At 46.5% G+C, this 20,657-nt stretch overlaps 1 protein-coding gene across 5 annotated transcripts in view; it reads right to left on the bottom strand.

Annotated features, from left to right (window-relative positions):
- ARHGAP17 (Rho GTPase activating protein 17) overlaps window positions 1-20,657 on the bottom strand; it is a 77,871-nt gene that overhangs the window by 13,734 nt on the left and 43,480 nt on the right. For 4 of the 5 annotated variants that reach the window (XR_012500325.1, XM_074346175.1, XM_074346176.1 and 1 more), the window contains exons 8-18: window positions 18,810-18,878; window positions 18,571-18,652; window positions 13,642-13,769; window positions 11,924-12,035; window positions 11,278-11,359; window positions 9,413-9,493; window positions 7,482-7,595; window positions 5,980-6,071; window positions 4,727-4,883; window positions 2,774-3,007; window positions 620-789 (exon numbers count right to left, since the gene is read on the bottom strand). Coding sequence is in view for 4 of the 5 variants with exons in the window: in XM_074346175.1 (XP_074202276.1) it covers window positions 620-789; window positions 2,774-3,007; window positions 4,727-4,883; window positions 5,980-6,071; window positions 7,482-7,595; window positions 9,413-9,493; window positions 11,278-11,359; window positions 11,924-12,035; window positions 13,642-13,769; window positions 18,571-18,652; window positions 18,810-18,878 (1,321 nt within the window). In the remaining variant the exon portion in view is untranslated. The remainder of the gene's footprint in view (window positions 1-619; window positions 790-2,773; window positions 3,008-4,726; window positions 4,884-5,979; window positions 6,072-7,481; window positions 7,596-9,412; window positions 9,494-11,277; window positions 11,360-11,923; window positions 12,036-13,641; window positions 13,770-18,570; window positions 18,653-18,809; window positions 18,879-20,657) is intronic. The other variant, XM_074346177.1, reaches the window with a different exon arrangement.

Genomic DNA, 20,657 nt, shown 5'->3' with positions numbered 1-20,657 from the left:
GAACAAACTAGTGACTATCAGTGAGGAGAGAGCAGTGGAGAGAGGCAGGTAGGAACTGGGGAAAAAAGGGCATTATTATGGAATTATATGAAATCATGTATGTGAAACTTTTGAAAATCGTAAAGCAAAGAACTACAGAATTTGAAGAATCTTTCATTCAATTGAAAAAAAAAAAAAGCCATTCCCCCAGCTGCTGGGCGGGGAACTAGAGGGCCCAGGTGGGAACAATTCAGATTCCGTGTGAATGGGGGACCCAGAAGGCCCCGACCCCAGGCCGGTGGGTCCAGGGGCTTGCAGACCCACAAAGCCTAGCTGGGGCAGTCCCAAAACAGAGTGAGGGCTTGGAACGCCGAGTCCTGGGAACCTGAGAGCGTTTCTGGAGAAATGACTGTTTGCTAAGCTTTGTAGCTTGAACATCTTCGTAAATGTGTGCTTTCCTGCTCCCCATTTTTTCATCTCCCTTTGATGATTCTTTTCCTTAACGACTGGCTTTTCGGCTTGCCATTTTATAACAGACGTGGAACCGATGAGCTGGAAGGCTTCTCAACCTGATCCCTGCACGGACCCGGGGAGGTCTGTCATCCCTACCCGAGGGCACGGAGTAAAGGTGGCCACTTACCTCGGCGCAGAGTGTGAGGGCTTGGGCCAGCGGAATTGTGCGCCGGGCCGACCGAGAGCTGATGGGAGCCGGCAGCTGCTGGGGCCGGGTTTTGGCCAGAGGCCGCCTGACCGCTGCTTCTCCCTGGTGCAGGGGCAGGTGCCGGTGCAGAGTCCTTGGGCTTTGGGGGACTATGGGGAACAGAAGACCAATTAGATGTCAGGCACTCCCAGCCAGAAAAGCTAATAAGCCTGCTGTAAAATATAAGGTTCCGACCAGAGTTTTCCCTGAAGCCAGCAAGGAGGTCATCTGCAATTTTAAATAGCTCCCACTGGGTCTATAAAGCTAGTATTTATTTGGCGTCACACAGGACTACAGATTTTATGAGCTTCATTGCATCAGACTGTCTTCCAACTACTCTGCCAGTCAAATATCATAATAGGGCCCATTTTGCAGCAACCAACGAGAAATTTCAAGTTCTGGTCTGCTGGTACTTCAATTGGGCAATATTAAAAAAAAAAAATGAAAGGGCTTTTGGACTTCATAATAATGCAACTTTGACATATACACTGGACAAAATTAATGACAAAGCACTCAATTATCATCAATAATTTGGACTTGAAGAAATAGAAACTCTGAGAGGCTAAATGATTGCTCAAGGTCCAGAGTCAGTTAATATTAGGGTAGAGATCAGAACTCAGGTTTACTAATTCCTGGCTCAGAACTTTTTATACTAAACTTTATAGCTCCATTTTGTCACGGTCACCAAAGAGTGAATGCCATTAGTGAAATGTACACAAAAATATCTGCAGAGCATAAAAAACAAAGAGCAAAGTGATTCTATTTGTCCTTCTGCAGTGAAGACTGATTATTGTCTTAAATAATGTATTTAGCCTTGATTAAACAAACTGAACGCTCCAGGTAAATGAAAATGTCTGCGTTTGCTAAGAGTTTTCTTCTCAAAAGAAAAAAACTTAAGCCAAAACGAATACACATACAGTAACAGCTAATGGACAGGCCAATGTGGAGCTTATGATGTGCACACGAAGCACTAGGAAGTTTGAAGGTTTAGTTATTTTTAACCAAAGAGTGAACTTCCTCAAATTATGAGGGAAGAAAGGAATTCAAGAAAGCATACGCCCCGCAGAGTTCAGCTATGAGGATTTAACAAGATTCTTATCTCGTCGGCACTCTCTCCCCACCTAAAGATGAGGTAAGGGAGTTCTCCCAAGGCAGGTTCATCTCGGGGCAGAAAAAAGGACGTGGATGAACTGGCCACGCCGGTTTTCAGTATTTATTTCACTTTCTATACAATCGTGTAGTGCTTTACAGGTAGCCAGGCTAGACCTAGGCAATAAAGATGTCCACACCTACAAGAGGGGCTCAACTTTTACAGCAGCTGCCAGTTCAGAGCGACCCGGGACACCACCTGAAGTGGCCTCTGGGGGTCATCTGCCTGGGCAGAGTAGAGCACTGGATTTATGCAGATGAAATTAAAGTCTCAAGTTCAAAAGGTTTTTGTTTGTTTTTTTTTTTTTCTTAAAATTGCTGTATATCTGTAGTCCACTCCAGGTGGCTCTAAGGAACAAAAGAGCCTTTTAAGAAAGCCAATCATCACATTTTCCACCTTGTTCTCGTGGATCAGCGCCCCTACAAGACTGAAAGCTAGGGGGTGGGGGTAGCCTAGTGACCTAGTGTGCACAGCACAGCATCCAGGATATATTACTTAGTTATTCAGTAAATCTGATGGGATGGGTGGATGGATGGATGGATGAGTAAGTGAACGAATGCATGAATGCCAGGAATACAATAACCTAACAGCCTGTTACAGTCAAATGCTGGCTCGTTAGCGTAGTGGGTGACAACAAGCAAGTGGTACATGAACAATGAGCACACATCAGACAGGACTGCTAGACACCTGCGGGCTTCTGGCTTCCAGCACCAAAGCGGTATGGTAAAGAATGCAAACAAATGTTGCTTTCTTTGGAAAACAGGAAAGGAAGCAAGCATTCTGCAGTCTTTATTTCCATCCTTTGCCAACCGGAGGCGTGAAGGCTAACTGGGTTCACTCCGTGCTGAGCGATCCTCTGGGCACGGAGGCCACGCCCGCAGGCCAGCACCTGTAAGAAGGCTGGGGCGTCCAGCACCCACTGCCAGCAGAAGCCGGCCCCTTACCTGCCATCGCCCGGGCTTGGGCCCTGCTCCAGGGTGCCCGCAGAGGAGGGGCCAGTCCCACCCCCTGTGCTGCTTTCAGCCCTAGAGCTCTGGGGAGGGGGCTCTGGGCCCGCTGGAGCCAAGGTGCTGCCATCTGTGGGCGGGAGTGGCGGCTGGAAAGCAGGGGATACGTGCTTTCTATTTAGAGTGCCACCCCGCCGGGGGGCCTGGAAGTCCATAAGCTTCACACCAAAGCTACACAGAGAGAAGAAACAGTCAACACACCTGCGAGCCAACGACTGACACAGAAGCCCATCAGTCCGCGCGTGTTCAACCTCGCACGCGGGGACAGCCACCCAAGTTGCCCGGCATGCAGTGAAGCGGCAAGGACCAGATTAACGGTCATTCCTATCACCCAGGCAAGCGACTCAACTTGGCTTTAAACGTGGACCTGGTACTGATCAGTGTCCTCTCTCAAAGTGGGTGTGAGCAGCTGAAAGCGAACAGGCAGGTCTCATCTTGAGTGAGTGACGTCAGTTGGCGTGTGTCTTTCTACAGTGCTACGTACAAGCCCATCAGCTCGGCGCTGGGCGCCTGGGCATCAAGGTGGAAGGCGAGTGCAGAAGTGTGGCAACGTAATGCCGTCACATCACACTGCCTCTCAGGCTGAGATGTGGACACGCTGGTCTACGTGTATGCAAAGACTGCATCTGGAAGGATGCATAGCACTGGGACAATGGTTGCTTCTGAGAAGTGGCTGGGGTGGTGGCTGGAGGATAAGGTGGAAGGAAGACTCACTCATCACTGAAGCCCACTGGTGTATGAACTGTAAAATTTTTTCCCAGTTCAAAAAGTAAAAAGTACATGGCTCCCTGAGCTTGTGTTTACTGGGTCAGTCGGCGGGGAGAACCCTATCCAGGAAGACAGCTGAGAATTGTTTATTGTGTGCTAACTAGACCTGTAACATTGCACGTTGTAACTTAAAATATACAAAGGCTGACTTTGTGGAGGCTGGCGTTTGTCATCGGGGGCACTACTGCATGTGTGAAGGTGGGTTCAGAGATGTAAAACTTTTGCACAGAATAAGTGTGAATTCCAGAGGAACAGAAGAGAAAAGTAAAGCTTTTTTCTTTGCTGTGGGTTAAAAAAAACAAACAAAAAACAAAAACAAACTTAAAAAAAAATCCACCCCCCTGTAAGATTGGGTAATTAAAAGAAGAGCTCGTTTAGTCTTAGTATAAAACTATTTCCAGTAACATTATTATTACATGTATGCGAGAAAAGCATGTTACTTCTAACTTTTAGCATTACTGGGGAACACAGTGGCATTTCACTACACATGTTGGCTAGATTGGCATCGAAGGCAAAAACCACAAATAGCCTTAATAATTTGCGAAAATCACTGATGGAGCCTAGCATAGAGACATACTGTCTCTCACTAAGTCCAACACAGACGTTTTTTTCTTCCAGGATTGGCACAAACTGAGGTTTCTCCAGCTGAAAAGCAGATTCAGTGGGTGGCTTCCAGGGAAGAGCCAAGTCATACTAAAACTACGACTCTTTAAACACCAAGTCACACAAGCTGCTGTGAGAGGTGGGCTGTTCTCACACTCACTTTGGGACATACGTCCACAGTATTTCACTTTTTTCCCCCTTTTTCTTTTTCCCCCAATCAGGTACACTTAGATGTGTGAGATGCCACCATGTGGGGCTCTCACAGACCACCACGTAAAGCTTGAATGCACGAGGGACGAGAGTTAACTGACAAAACTACACGCCTGCTTGGGGTCAGATTCACGTTTCGGATGAACCAGAGTGGAATTCCTGAAACTATCTGGACTGCAACAGGCCTGGGTGCCGAGTGGGTCGCTCCCGGATTACAAGTCCACAGAGGCAGCGCCCGAGACCATGGGTTCAGCAGTTCCTCTACGCGACATCTACCGCTGGTGTGGAAGTGAACGGGTCTACACACACCTCTCCTTCTTCACCAGGTCCCCTTCCATCACCGCCATGCTGGCCGGCCGCTTCCTCTCCAGGGTCCCGGAGTCACAGTCATTTCCAGTGTGAGACGAGTGATTGGAATTGGGGGTGGCGAAAGGTACGAAGGCTTCCGATACGTTAAACTCCACCTCTGCCAGAAGGAAAAGAAACAAGTGTATATGAGACACGGAGCACAGGGGCTGAGAGAGTCTGGAAACACCCAGTGGAATAGGAGCCTCATTCTGCCATCCACCAGCCCTCAGTGCTTCACAAGTGGAAGCCCCAGGCACGCGCATCTTCTTAAGGATGGTTTCTCAAACTAGGAAAACTAGAGATACGGGAGGCGGGATGATTCAGAATATAAGTTACATAACTCCCCTGCTTTTTTCTTTGTTAAAAAAAATCATGGACTACAGAAAAGGACCGTGAGCTCAGGTTATCTGAATCATTAAAAAAAAGTAAAAAGAAATTCACAGCTGGATGTTAAATAAAAATAAAGGGTAACATTAACTCCATACTGCCTGGGCAGTTTTTGAAGACTCGTTTTCTCGAAGGAAATCTTGGGCAGAGCACCAAAATTAACTCATCTATCCAACGCTGACCACGCAAGCTTACGTGAGTGGGGTGACTCCTGATCAGGGAGTCGATGGTGAAGAAGAGATGTGCACGCCCAGGCCCCACAGAGCTCACACGCAGAGGATGTGACAGCAGGGCTGCTCTGGGCAAAGCAGGGGTGGGAGGTCCAGACTCCCAACACTTGTCCAATCAGGACCTCCAAAGGAGGGCCACAGGACCTCTGAGGACCCCTGCATATCTGATGTCCCTTCTCTAAAGCAATCCCTGGCTCTCTGTGCCCAGCATCTGAGTTTTTCAAGTCATTCTCCATCCACCGTCCTTCTGATTTTCTATGTATTACAATTTCTCTGATTAGGAGGCCTCCTTCTCCAGTGGCCAAGTTCCTCCAGGGAAGACAGTATGTCTAACCCGCAAACATACGGCATCTAGTGAATATTCCCTATACACTCGCTGAACAATGGAAGCTCTGTTGAGTGAAACAAAATGAAATACACAATAATGTGGCTCCTATTATGTCAAAATATGAATGCACATAGTCTAAAAAGAATCGTGAAAAAGTGAAACCAATTCTGGCACCATGAAGGGATTACTGGTGTATCTGCTTTGTAAAAAGACTTTTAAAACTATTTTTCTCTTGCTCTGGGAGTCAGTGAGCTTGGAGGGGAAGTTACCTTCGGGGAAGAACCAGTTGGCGTGCTGAATGATGGGTTCAATGACCGCGACCACATGGACGGACGTGGCTGCCGCCATTTCGGCCAGTGTTCTGCAAAGGAAGTTCACAGGGTTAACACACCTCCCCTAGGCAGCCCCTCATTTCTGCAGGTTGAGTCACAGCAATTTATTTTGATTTATTTTTAAAGGATAAAATAGTGAAGTACTGATGCAGAAGTTAAATCCACAAGGCACTGGCCTCTGGGTGTGGCAGGGATCACCCAGGAAGAAGAGTTACCCCGACCTGGCTGCACTCTACCCCTTGAGCTATACTCTCAGCCCAAGGCAGAAAGATTTTGATTCAGAAAGTCCCTGCTCTTTTATCATGGAAACTTGAATCACTCATGATTTTATAAAGCTGACTGGCAGTGATGGGAGGCAGGGAAGGGAGGCGGAGGTTAAGGACAGGCTGTGGTCTCCACCGCTGCCCTGCTGTGTGACCTTCAGCAAATGATTTGTCCTTTCTCAGCCTGCACATCCTCATCTGTAACAATGAGGACAAAAGTACCTACTTCAAAAGGTTATTTTTGGGGGGTAGTTGGGTCTATCTCAGTGGTGGAGTGTGTGCTTAGCATGCACGAGGTCCTGGGTTCCATCCTCAGTACTTTTGTCAAAAATAAATAAATAAACCTAATTCCCTACCCCCTTCAAAAAATAAAATAAAAATAAAGTAAATAAATCTATGTATATTGAAAAAGGTTATTTGTGAGACCATCATAAGGCCACCAAACAGAGTGGACATCAATGTGTGATTTCCCACGAGCTTTTGAGCTGACCTCCCCGATCCCTTGGCTTTAGTCAATCTATAATTCTCAGTTTCAAAAGTTTCTCTCTCTAAATGCAATTTGATCAAGTCATTCTTCTGCTGAGAAATCTTGATGCCTCCCCTACCCACAACCGTGATCCATCAACTAAGTGCCAAACATCTCAGCAAGATATATGAGATCTTTCATAGCCTGGCTGTGGCCTCATAAGCCTTGGCCACAGCCTCACGTGCCCTGTGCTCAAGTTATATGAGACCACGTGACACGCCCTAAACACAGAGACCAGGCCCTTTCTCAGCCACCATGCCGCGACTCATTCAGGTCCCATCTACAGGAAGCCATTCATCCATCAACAGCTAAAGTGCCACTGCCTACGCAGAGCTCTCCCCGAACTTCTCAGCCTACGTCATGTTCCTCCAACAAGGATCACTGTCCTCATCCTTCATGATGTCTGTGATACAAAGAAGTGCAGCCGTTTATCCTCTTGACTGCCCAAGAGTGGGGCCCTCTGAGGACCGGGACAATGTCTCTACACTTTGTGTGACCAGCCTCTGGGACAGGACCCAGCCCACAGCAGTGTCCCGAGAAAGTCGGTGAAACGGGAAGATCAACTTCAAGGCTGAGTTCTATGTCTGTTCTTCCTATCAAGTGGGAAAGGAAGAAATTAAAACGACAGGATATGGGGAAAGATTACTCACCCTTCATTTTTGGCCCATAACAAGTTAGGGCCCAACACGATTGCAATGTTGCTGGGGGTCATTTTATTAATGTCGCTGGTCTGGGCGAGCTTCGCAAGGAACTTGATTAAATACCTACAGAACAAGAGAGAAGGGGAAAAGCACCTACTCTGAAATACCTGGAGGAACAGTACCTTCCCGCCCGGGGGCTCAGTCCCGGATCGCTCAGGGGCCAACTGCAGATTGTGACTATGTCAGCATCTGGCTCAGGCCAAGTGTTTTACAGGTTCCTTGAGTTCTTGGTTTCCGAAAACTGTTTAGGGCTTGGAAGGGGAAAACAGCTCAAATGGAAGGCTCAATGATTCCATCTCTGTAGGCTGTGTATTTCTAATCCATCTCTCCTTGATGCCCTATCTACCTGCCCCGAAACAGACTACAATATGATTAACAGTAGGATCAATGTTTTTAATACAAACATAATTAAAAGAAAAGAAGTATAGGTATATTGCTTAAAGAAAACTGTATTTGAAAATGCTTGAGGCTGTAATTATGAAAATTTCCAATTTATCATATGGATATACTCTCTTTTTGTACAAGAATGGCACTATAAAAGCAAAAAAATTAAGAACAACCCAACCATCTACCAGTAGGGTGCTGATTAAGTAAATTACAGTATATCCATACAGTGGAGTACTATGCAGCCATAAAAAGTTGTTACATACTGATACGGACAAATCTCCAGCATGTATTTTGAGCAAAGAAGGCAAGGAGGAGAATGATGTATATAAAATACACGGCCACTTGGTTTAAAAAAAAATAAGTGAAAGGTGTAAGAGAAAGAACTGTTTGTACATATGTATGTGTATATATATCTGATTATATAGGCATCAATTTTTGCTGAGAGGATATATAAGAAACTGAAAACATCAACTGTGTCTCGGGAGAGCAAGCAGTTGGCTGGGAGAGAAGAAGAGGAGAGGGCTTTTCCCACTGTGTACCTTTTGGATTTTGAACCATAGGAATGTACTCCCTGTTCAAAAAACAATTACTAAAGATCATGATGAGCAAATTAAACAAAATAAAAGGCCAAATCCCAAAGGACCAAGAACTGTAATTCAGTTTCCTCATTAGACATCAAACAGAGTAAGAGCATCTGCAGTTCTGAGCTGGCTGTGTTAACTAAGTCAATGAGGGATGCTGTAAACGTCAAGGCAAGGCTGATACTTAAGACATTAAAAGAAAATATTTCGTGTAGCTTAGCGAAAGAATCCAAGACTGAAATGAAAGGACAGGTAGCATACCAGAAATTTCACTGGTAAAGTATTTGTCATTTCGGAACCAAATCCTCTTACAGCATTTTCTTTGGTCTTAAATGACTTTATTACCTGGGGCTACCTTTTACCCTTCTCTCTGTACTGCTCCGCGGTTACATTTTAAGTCAAAGTGAAAACAGAGGTTAAGTTCTAGAATTTATTCCATGGTAAATTTCCTTAGAAACATAGTCACTCTATAAAATAACATATAATCTCCAGTTCTTGAAAGTGTATGTAGCAGGATAATTTGTGCTCTGCTTAGGATAAATCTTGTAGCACGTATAAAACATATTATAGAAAGTACAACTGTTGTTTAATTTTTGCTTTTTAGATACTGGATAATTTAGACCCCAAATCCAACATACCATCAATCAAACTTTTCACCAGAATTTTTTCCCCAGTAGCTGCAGTGGTAAGATGATCAAGTGACTTACCTGTTAATGCCAGGCGTGATGCAGGGGCTTCAGATGCATCACAGTGATTTGTATCAAACCCCATCCCTGCAACCCCCAGTTACTCTCCAGAGCATTATTTTTTGCTGTGCCAAACATGCTTGGATTAAATGGTCCCTCTATTGCAGACTAAAATGTTCTTCACCATCCTTGGTGGCTTAATTTACAGAATGCCAATCCTACATACCTAAAGTTAACAAAATTTTGTGGTGGCAACTTCTGACAGGTTCTCCACAAATCTTGAAGTTTTTTATCTTGATCCTGCACACTGAGACAAAAAAAAAAAAAAGTGTATTCACAACCATGTATGAATACTCATGTTTGGAATCCCTGTGTTAATACTTCATCATTAACAGCAATGCTTCACTGACAGAGAAAGCACGGTTGGAAAACACAGATTTTGGAAAGAAGCAAATTTGGAGTCAAATACTAATGAACAAATGAACATCCGCTGAGCAGTTAGTCAACCTCGGTCTCCTGATGGGCCAAAGTGGGGATAAGAACGTTAATTCTGCCAAGGGACTATGACATTTCAGAGGTATAACCATACAAAACCCGCTAGACCACTGCTTGGCACTTGGGAGACATTCACCACTGAAAATTCTGTTGAGAAAACATGTATATTCGTGTATGTCTTCATGGAGCCCAGATCTCCTGTCTTCAGTGTAGCCCAGGCACTGATGAATGGGCCAAGCTCCCAGGTACCCAGACCCCCAGCTCTCTCCCGGTGCTCAATTCTGCTCAAAGGCTCTGGGCCAAGCAGCCCTTTTCTGTTGTGAAGCTATTGCAGGAGCTGTTCTGCTAGAGAATTTCAATGTGCAAGCTCTCATAGACGCAGAAAGGGCCAGATCAGAGCCTGCAGAGCAGAGTCAACTCTGCCCATCCGTGGGAGAGAGCATGAGAAGTTGCCCACACAACAAACCTTTGGACTTAAAATATCCTCCCCAACTGAACCAGTCTGGAAAGTTACAGGCAGGGGTTCAACATAATTATACTTCAGAGGCCAATTTGTCACCGGGAGGGGACTATATTTCTCCAGCATAGAACCAATACACCAATAACAGATAACCTTTTTTAACAGCTTATTTCCTCTCAGGGACGAGCTTGGGAGTCTCAGAACAGAGAGAAGAGTCAAGGCTTAGGAGGAGTGGAGAAGCCTTCCTAATAAGACCCCAGAACCCCGCAATCTGACGCTGATCAGTGGGTCCCATTTATCCAGCCCTCCTACAGACGGGTACTTATAGCAGGCTGGGCTCCCAAGGACACAACTGATTTTAAAATCCCCACCGTCTATGCTCCTTCCACAGCTACAGAGAAAAACTCAAATGCCTGGTTAAAGTGATGGGGGACAGACTCACACCTCACCGAGGTATAACCCATCACAGCACACAGCTGATTTCTCATCAAGGCCCGTTTGATGGGAAGGGGTGACGGTGTCTGAAGATGGGGAATGGTTAGGACAGGAGGTGAGATTTGCTCCTCTTTCCTTATGGCTGGGGAATTAGGCACCTCTTAGAGGAAGCCAGTCAGAATCGGGAGGGACAAGTTAACAAGGAGGCGGGCTGGTTGGCTGGAGAGATGTCTTTAGAACTTTTTGCAACAAGGTTGTCTTGCTTAAAATCATCTGCTTCAAGACAGACCGAAGCTGGAAACGGAAGAGAAGGGATAAACTGCGGGGCCTCAGGCTCTGGGGCAGACAGGTCTGGGTCTGAACTGCAGCTCCGCCAATTATTTGCTGTTACCTTGACTCCATTCCTGCCTAAGCCCTGGTTTCCTCATCTGTAAAATGAGGATAACAACTTCTGCCTTTTATATCACTAGTTATGGGCATAAAGATCAGGGCAGCAGTTAGCACACAGGAAATGCTCAGTAAGCACTACTGTTACTCATAATGTCAGTATTAAATTATTGCACAGCTGAGGTTCCCACACAGCTCAAAATATGCTATTTTAATGTTATTTTATGATCCCTAAGAACAAGACAATTTACAAATGGGACAGAGTATCACATCTTTTCCTTCAACTTTTAAATCTTAGTGTTCTTAAAACTTACCTGGCAACCTGTGTCCATTCTTCATACAGATTAAAAGTCATCAAAGGTTCAGGCAGTTCCCGTAAATAGGACTTTAAAGCACCTGAAATTATTAAGACTCTCTTTGAGCATGACAAGGGGTGAGGCCAGGAATCTCAAGACATTATTTGCAAACTGAAAAGATGTCAACTCTAATGGTTTACAATGTATAGAACAAATCATGAACTGGTGGAGCGGTTAGAGAATGAAATACTCATAAAACAATTTCCATCCCTTGTAAAATGTATCGAGAGATCAATAGAAAATGAAATTAGCTTCAAAGCCATCTTCTTAATAGACATCACTTCTCTAGGCAGATGGAGATTTGGGGCATAAAAGGGAAGAAAATACAAGCATGCCTCCAAATATTTGGATGATAAGCTACCTTTCACCTTTACTTAATCAGGAAATCAAATTAAAACAAAACCCAAAAAACAGGAATGGAAAAGATATGTGCAGTGTAAGTGTACATACACAAGCTTTTCAGTTGTATTTGTCATTTCGCTTTAGTCACTTAGACCTATAAGGAGACCACTGCAGTTTTATCTGTCACTTAAAGTTGCATCTTTAAGTGATGATTTGAGACAGGGTTCACCCCCCACCTCCAGGGCGACAACTCGCAGCTCACCTGCTACAGCGTGGGGGTCTGAGTAGAACTCATCCAGGTGAGAAGTAGAACAGTCTAAAGCAGCTTTCAGTTTCTTTAATTTGGAGGCCCCAGCCCCAATTCGGAAAAGGCCCTGAGGACAGAAGCCATGAGCATCAAGTTCAAGTTGTGAGCCTCACCCTGAACCAACGAATGAATGAACAAACGCACGAATGCAGTAACGATCTGCTGGAAGAGCCCTCTGCCCGCCCACCCCCAACCCCAGCACAGCTCTTCTAGGGGAGCCAGGATCGAGGAGGGCCTGGCTACTTCCCTGGGCCGAGGGGCAGGCAGAGAGCAGTCCATTTTTAATCAGTGCTAGCTTGTGCCCTGTCGCATTGCTAAAATATCCCTGACTATTAGAAATCTATTGAGAAGCAATATTTTCTATTTCCACAGGATTCACTGCTATATAGCTTTTCTCAATTTAGGAATTTTTTAAAAAAGTGACATCTCGAGAAAAATTGTTAGACTTGGCTACTGGTCACTTTCACTGCCCGAAATGTTACTTAGAGAAAAACAGATGAAAGGTCAACCAAGAGAGGTGGGCCTAGGAAGACAGAGGACCAGGAGCTGTAAGATTTGGGTTTTAAGCAAAACTCATCTAGGCAGGGCTTCCCACCCTCAACAGCACTGACATTTTGGGCCAGGTAATTCTTTGCTGTGAAGCTGTCCTGTGCACTGAAGGATGTTTAGAAGCATCCCTGGTGTCTACTCCTTAGATATACAGTAGAAAGTCCTCCCCCTGCCCCTAAGTTGTGACAATCAAAAATGTTTCCAAATGTCCAGGGGTGAGGGGTGGGGGGGGGATGGGGAGGGTGGAGAAACTGGCCCTGGGACGCACTAATGTAGACTATTAGGAGTTTGGGGCCACATTGACTTGGGTTGGGGTTGGGGCAGTGACTGGAAGGAAATGCAAGGAAGGCTCCTGGGGTGGGGGGTTCTTGGTCTGAGTGCTGAGTACATGGGTGGGGTTCGGATGGTGAAAATGTATCAAGCTGGTCACTTATGATACACGCACTTTTCTATACAGACCTTATACTTCAATAAAAAGTTTTTAAAAGGAAGAAAAAAAAGACTCATGTTTTGATCCTGGCTCTGCTCCAGCACGAATTCCCTGCGAGCTGAATCCCTCATCTACACAGGGAGAGTAATGAGACCCACCCTGCTTGGTTCACGGGGTTTTCTGGGTAAGGATTTCATTTTAAGAAGTATATAAATACCTGTCCCCAGCCCCACTGTACAGCACTACGCAAATGTAAGATCCTTGCTATCAGACACTAAAGCTCCCGGCAGCCCTGGTTCACCAGTGCATCATAGAATTCATTTTCACAAATCATAACCAGTGTTTAACATGAAACAAATGGGACAAAAGGAAAAAAAGGCAGCATGTACTGCAGGTAGGCGAGGTAACCACTGTTCTCGGTTTCATTTACAGCGTCTACAATAGGGAAAACGGACGGGGTCTCAGTGTAAAACATGATCACGGTGAACGCAGTTTGAGAGCCACGGGTCTACACAGCCCCGACGTGACGATGTGGTCTAGTCGGTGCTCGGGGCGGAGACGGGGCACAGACGGGGCACCAGGGCCACCCCGCTGGCCGGCGCCTCCCCGCCCCTCTCCCATGTCCCTCCCCCTCCTCAGCCCCGCCCCCTGTCCCCCTTGCCCCGCCCCCTCGCTCCTCCTCCCCGCCCCTCACCTCCTCCTTCATCCCGGTCTCCAGGAGCAGCATGACGCAGGCCTCGATGGGCAGCGCGATCTCGCGCCCGCTCCGCTTCAGGTGCTCTTCCAAAGGCGTCCCGAAGGCGGGCTTTTCCGCCCACTTATCTAGAGCAGCAAGCCATTCAGTAAGAGACTCCAGCCTTGAGGCATCACCAAGTTCCTTCTCCAGACTACCAACAGGGATTTTTTTTAAGCAGCCTGTAGCCGAGGCTTTGGGAAAATGGGAAACATCTGTTCTATCTGTTATTTATCATTAACGAGAGCACAAAATATGTGCCAGGCTAGGGAGGTGACCTTTGGAGCAGATCCCTGAACACGCCCACGTGCCCCCCCCCCCCCGCCAGAAGCCCAGCAGGAGCTGCGATGGTGCCCCTGCCCCCGCATCACTTCAGCATTAATCCCTGGCCAGGTGGGCTGCTTGGCGCTAAAACCCCGGTCCACCTGAGCGCACTGCTTCCACTGAAAAATTCACCCTAGCCATGCAAAGCAGCACTGGCTTTCTACCTAGAGGACAAGAAATCGACTCCTTCAATTAGAAAAAGAAATAATTTCTTAAAAATTTTAAACACCAGCCAAGCATTGTCACACAGGACCATGGAGATGGCCAAGTGAGCTCTTACTAAAAGCAACATCTCCAGGACATGCAGTGCTTCCGAGCCCCGTATCCCCAATGGTCCAAAAGAGCCTGAGTAGGAGAGGATGCAGCCCCAATGCAGCTTAGGCTGAAGGCTGGACCGACGCAGTAAAGCAATACTGTGCATGACTTTCCCATCATACGCTCTGCTTCGTCCCACAAAGGATTTGAGGCAGCTCAGCAGAAAGACATACAGGAAAGCAGTAAAACAGAAACAGGAATTTAGGAAATGGATGTACGGGGTCGCAGTAAGAAGTGTATGGTTGGGCTCAGCCTGCCTGGGTGGGTGTGGGGACCTGGCACCTGCTGAGAAGCACACAGGAGCCAAAGAGGGAAACCGGTCAGTGGAAGTGCTCCCCTGGGGACACCTGGTCCTTTCCAGAGACAGGAAGGGCTCGTGTCTTCAGCACCACTGTTGGTGGACACGTGTCCTTCAGCCACTTCGCTATCTGAATCCCGGATTTGAAGTAGGTGATGCTGTCCTAGCATGTCCTCTGACACTGACATGCACATAACAGCAGGCGGGGCCGTCACTGGACCAGCACAGGGGGAAGGAAGGGACGTGAAATCCTACAGATCCGCAGACCAGGGCGCTTGTGAGAAGTCAGAAATTGACAGGAGGAGCAAGTGGGGTAAAGGGTAAAGAAAGGGGTGAGGGGGCAAGGGGCAGTGGACAGATCATGCCCTCAGAGCTACTGGGAGGCCCCTCATCTCCAGCCTCGGCCCTGGCCCTGGTCAGTGGAATTCCTAACAGAAAAAGCATCCAGGGCCTGGCTCTTCCAGGAAGACAGAGCTCTGGGACTCTGGGTCCTCTCACAGGCCAGATCTTACCATGAATACTTTGTCCCTTTTATCTAAAGCAATGATTCTCCACACAGGTAGAAAAGGGCCAGCTGACCCTTCCCCGGGTGGGGGGATACTTCAGAATCACTTGAGGGAGCTCTGCAAATGACACCTGCCATCACCTCCACATGCCCGGCCCTGCAATGCTGAGAGGTAGGCGCCCTCCAGACCTCTCCTGGAACTTTCTAGTAAACACTGAAAGGTGCGTCCCACCCCCCCACCTTAGTGTGATGTTGGCGGAGGGTGGATGTGAGAGCCGCTGACCTCAAGACCACTCTGGAGGCAAACCTCACCGTAGGGGCTGGCCTCTTAAACAACAGACCAGGCCCTGCAGTGGGCACCCAAAGTTCACAGAAACCTCTCCCACCTCAGGATGAGAGCCATCTAATTGTGGAGAAAATACAAGACACACATGTAAACACACAACAGTAATTAACAGGACATGACATGTCTGCGAAATCATGGCAGGAAAATGGTATAGACGAGGGTCGCAAACTCAGTCGTGTGCAGGGGCCACACGGCCCCGCTAGTGCCGGATCCGGGAAGGGAGCGCGTGGTCTGCTGAAAAGGCAGCAGCTGCTCCCGGGGCCAGACCCATGTCGCCGGGCAGGAAAGCACATCCAGCGTCACCAGATCTTCTGAATTTTCAAGAGAAGCCGGGAATTAGGACTGTTATGTGAAAGAGTCTGGTTTTTAAATCATGGCAATTCGTTGGGAAAAAAAAAAATTTTTTTTAAATGAGATATGGCTGTTTGCGACTTCTGGTGTAGACCATCCACACTACGGCAATTCAGGAGATGAAAGTGTTCACTGTTGGCTTCAGTTGTCAGAGAAGGCTTCTCAAAGGAGGGGAACTTGGCGAAGGTCTTAGAAGATGGACAAGAATTAAAAAGTCCAAGAACACGTAGGCTGAGAAAAGACCAGGGACCCTGAGTCTGAAAATTTACACTTTATCCCACAGCTCATATACGAGGCGACAGGTCATGGAATCGAGTGGGACAGTGGGGGTGAGAGGAAGGTACAGCAGACGGAAAAATGGACAGAACCCAGTGAGAGGGGATCAGAGAGGAAGGAAAAGATGGCTCCAAGTTTGAAACCTGGATTGTCTGGAGAAAGGAGGGACCCAGGAGACAGGGCGGGAGGAGAGGACAGCGGGGGTGGGGGAGAGTCAGCTTGCTACAGTGAGTTTAAGGTGACAGTTCTCAAAGGGAGCTGACACGGAGGCTGTGAAGATTAGGATGCAGGTGAGAGGTGAAGCCATCAAAACGGAGGGATTTTGAGAGAAAATGTCGGGGAGGGAGGGAGCGAGGGAGAGAACACAGAAGCAAGGTCTGGATCGCAGAAAAGGCTTGACTCCCGGGGACAGAAATGGAGAAAACAGAGCCCCAGCAATGACGGAAAACAATCAAGTGAAATGAGGGGAAAAAATTAGCAAGGAAGGGACGGCTTCGGCCACGTCACATCCAAGAATCCGACAACTCAGAATCATCTGTCCATAGGGGACTTGCAGTGGTTTTTTCTGTTGTTTTTTTTTTTTTAAGAGCAGAGTGATTGGGAGTAGAAACCAGACTGCAAGGTGGGAAGGTGGTTAGAAAACAGAGGCGGCCGGGAGAAATCGGTCACTCACAGAGCCTACAAGAAAAATGAAGGAGAAAGCGCTGTAATGAGGCCCCCGTGGAGGACAGGCTGGTACCGGATAAAGGCCGTAAGTGTGCGGTCGGGGTGTGTGGGGCCCGGGGGGCAGAGGGTCAGGCTTTTTTTCCTATCATGAGGACACTCTGAGTCTTCTGAAAACAGAGGAGAAGGGGAAGACAGGACGAAGGTAAGAGACAGAACCGAGGACAGGCGGAGGGGGACGGCGTTGAAAGCCAAGGCTTGGGTGCAGGCGGCACCTTTAGGAGGAAAGAAGAATCTCCTTTCCTTCGCTGCCCGTCCCCTCACGTGCCAGCTTTCCTTGTCCCATCCTCAGCCTCTTCCCTGCCCCTGCCTGTGCCCCATGAGTGACATACTTCTCTAGGGAAAACAGTCTTGGGGAAAAAATAGAATAAGAGTTTAAAAAAAAGAAAATGTAGGGGTGCTGTTAAAAAAATCTCTTTTTTGTGCTTGTTAGTCAACTCTTCCAAACCAGACTTGAAGCCATGCAAAGGCTAGGATGGCGATGTTTACTACTTTGTCCTCTGCAGGGCCCTGCTCCCAGAAGGTATCCCATAAACACAGGCTCCCGGTGCCCTGAACGTGTCCAGCAAGGGTCGGGCCCCTGCAGGCTGAACGTTTTCCAGCAGCTTCATTCCTTTGCACCGTGACTCAACCCCATTATCCACGAACCTGGAAATGGGGTCACTTGGGAACGTAAGGGAGAATGGCCCAGTAACTCAGACCCCCTGCACTCGAGATGGCTGAAGAGCTGGCTAAGGGGCCGCTCAAGACACAGAATTTTCCAATTCCAAAATCTAAAAACTTTCAGGCACAAAGCCACAGCCTGTTGGGAATCTCCTGCAATCTAGGGGAGAAGTGGCATTCTGGAGGGGGCCACTCCCGCCCTCACACGTGCTCACTCTTTCCTGATCACAGAGTTGTTGAACTCGGCACTTGGCTGATCCTCTTTCGGCTCAAGACCAGTGGCTCTGCCGGGTGCACCTAAGCGCCAGATGTGGGGGCTACACTGTTAGCAAACTACTGCAACACGTCCAAGGATGACAGAGCAATTTCCTGCCTCCACGACATTTACTGATCTCTGCTGATGGATGCTCTCATGACAAATCAGAGAGAATTAGAATCAAAGGGGTTAAGGTTCAGTTTAAAAGCAAACACTGGGGGAAAGTTCAGTCCACTCATAACTTGAGAGTAGGATCTGCAATGTGCTTGAACATGGTGGGCAGACGGAGTACTGATACAAACAAAAGCAAGTGTAAGGACAGAGGAGAGATTTGAGAGAGGTGGCCGTGGTCTGACGGTCCAATCATCCTGACTATATGCCTGATGATGGGGTGGCAGGTGCTCAGTCTGAAATATTTTCCCACGAATGTATGCTCTTGGAGACACAGGGCTAGAAATAAAGCCCTCTGGAATAAATAACTGATTTGGGAAAAGATAATCAGAGGCTAGAATTTTTCGAGCCTATTTAGAAGAGAGAGAGAGAGAAAAAAAAAAAAAAAAAAAAAGACAGGCACTCCCCAAAGGGTGCAGCCTTCTCTTCAACTGAAGATGTCAGAAGAACTGCAAATGGTCCATTAGTGTGTTAATTTGGGTTTGGGAGAAATTAGAGAATGCAGCAAGGGAAGATGGAAGTATGCTGGGAAACAGTGCCTGCCTGGGCAGAGCGGCTTTATCCAAAGGAAACGCATGCAAAGGAGTCGGGGTGAAGAAGAACAGAGGCAGAAGTGGCAGAGGCGAGAAGGAGGCATCAGGCCAGCACACAGGTTACATTACCTTGATGGGCTTGCAATTCGGGAAGGGCCTTTTCTAAGACTGCTAATGCTTTTCTATGGTAATCTGCTTGGGCTTCTAATAACTGAGAACAGACCCACATTCAAAAACAAAAGTAACGTTAGCATTGGATGGACACACACACAATGGCTGAGCAAAACCAAAAATGACATCTTTTGCAAAAAAGCTAAAATGGCTCAACTTTACAATGCTTTACCATCCCGTCAGGGCAAAGTGCTTACCGTCACGAAGAACTGGCCGTACTCCCCTTCTTTGGCCATGAAGTTGTACATGTCTGCTGCAAGCTGATCCTGGGTGAGTGGGAGAGAAGATATGTCACTGAAGGAAAAAGAGGCGAAAGAAAGGGACACCTGAGAATTAACCTCCGTGAGCGCCTAGTCCTAGAGCAAAACGGGATGAAACGGCCGCAGATGAAATGGCCATCAGTGACTGGTGCGATCACATACTGGGATGATGGAAAAGTAAGCAAGCTTATTGTGGATGGATGCAGAGAGCGCTCCAAGGTCTACTGTTAATATGCCTTGTTAAGAAGCGCAGAGCACCACTTATGCTATGGTATGTTCCTATCTGGGTAAAAAAAGGAAAGGAAATACTTTTATTGCCATTATCTGTATAAAAAAAGACCCCTAGAAGAAAAAGCAAGAATCACTAACAGTGCTTACCTGTTGGGAGCAATGGACAGTCCCCTGTCTTCCTAATGTCTAATTATATATTGTTTTATACTTCTGATATCTGAATTAAATGTAAATGAATTACTTACATAAAAATTAAATAACCTGTGTGAAAGAGATAGATTGGGCAATTGGATATATGCATATTTCCCATTGTCATATACATATATATAAAAATTTCATATATACACATATATATATTTTAAATGTACTGCCTTCTGTCATTAGCATCAAGCTGTACAAACTAACATGAAGGCCCTCTCATTTATGAAATGCTAGTTAGGAGTAACAAACATTCTTTTAGAATAACTGGGAAGGCAACAAAGTAAATTCAGGAAGTCCCACTCCAATTGCCCCCCAAAAAAAGACAGAAGGAGAAAAAGAGAAAGGAAAAGAAAAATTAAGAAAAGGCCGGGCATGAGCAGAAGCTGGGGGTGACCTGGGGTGGGTCTGTGCTAATCTTCTGGCCAAGGTTTTGAGTCTAGCAGTCATGAGGGGTCAAAGGACAGAAAATGAAGCCTTGGGCCTGGTGAGGTGAGATGCCATCACTGAGAGAAGATGAGACATGTCACACATAAAGATAACATTCCTAAGAAACTATGCTCTCAGCAGAGCATGGAAATTCTGGGGAGTTTATCTGTTTGGGGTTGGGCTCTGGGTCTGGAAAAGTAAAACATTTCCCTGAGAGTTCATAAATATATATAGACATGCTTTCATGAGGGTTTGAAGTCTGAATTTATTATATGTGTGATCCAGGAACCCTCAAACCGAGAAAGGTTACTGGACTGGGAATACTCTCTGGGAGACTCACTTCCAATCCCCAGAAGTCCCACAGATAAAGTCCCTCTTAAAATGAGCTCACAGTGCAAAATTGCACAACAGTCCACCATAAAGGAAACTCCCACCACTGTCACCGAGAACTTCAGAAAACAGAAGTAACAGAGACTTAAAATAAGTGCATATAAATGATTAAAAACATTTTAAAAAAATCAATACTGAAAAAGAATCATGCACTATTAAAAAAGGCAGACTTGAAGAATTAGAACTTTAAAATGAAAAATATGGCCGATGAAATTCAAAACTCAATGTTAATTAGTTAAACAGCAGATCAGACACAGCTGAAGAGAGAATCAGTGAAACAGAAATTAAATCTCAGGAAAGTATCCAGAAGTTACCATAAAGAGAAAGGACACAGAAAATATTTTCATAAGTTTTCACCATTTGAATGTCTGACAAGCCATGGTGTGGAAGGTGAGAGAACAGACACTAGTCCATAGAGCACCAGTTCAGACTCCCCAAATCTCCAGCCAAATTTATATCCAATAAGTAGCCAATGGCCAAGATCAAGGTTAGACCAGATATGAAGAAGACTGCTGGGTAAATGATATGGCCAAGCTA

Source organism: Camelus bactrianus, chromosome 18 (assembly GCF_048773025.1).
Source record: "Camelus bactrianus isolate YW-2024 breed Bactrian camel chromosome 18, ASM4877302v1, whole genome shotgun sequence".
NCBI lineage: Eukaryota > Metazoa > Chordata > Mammalia > Artiodactyla > Camelidae > Camelus > Camelus bactrianus.
The sequence above is the reverse complement of the archived record's forward strand: the minus strand, read 5'-3'. Positions and strand labels throughout refer to the sequence as shown.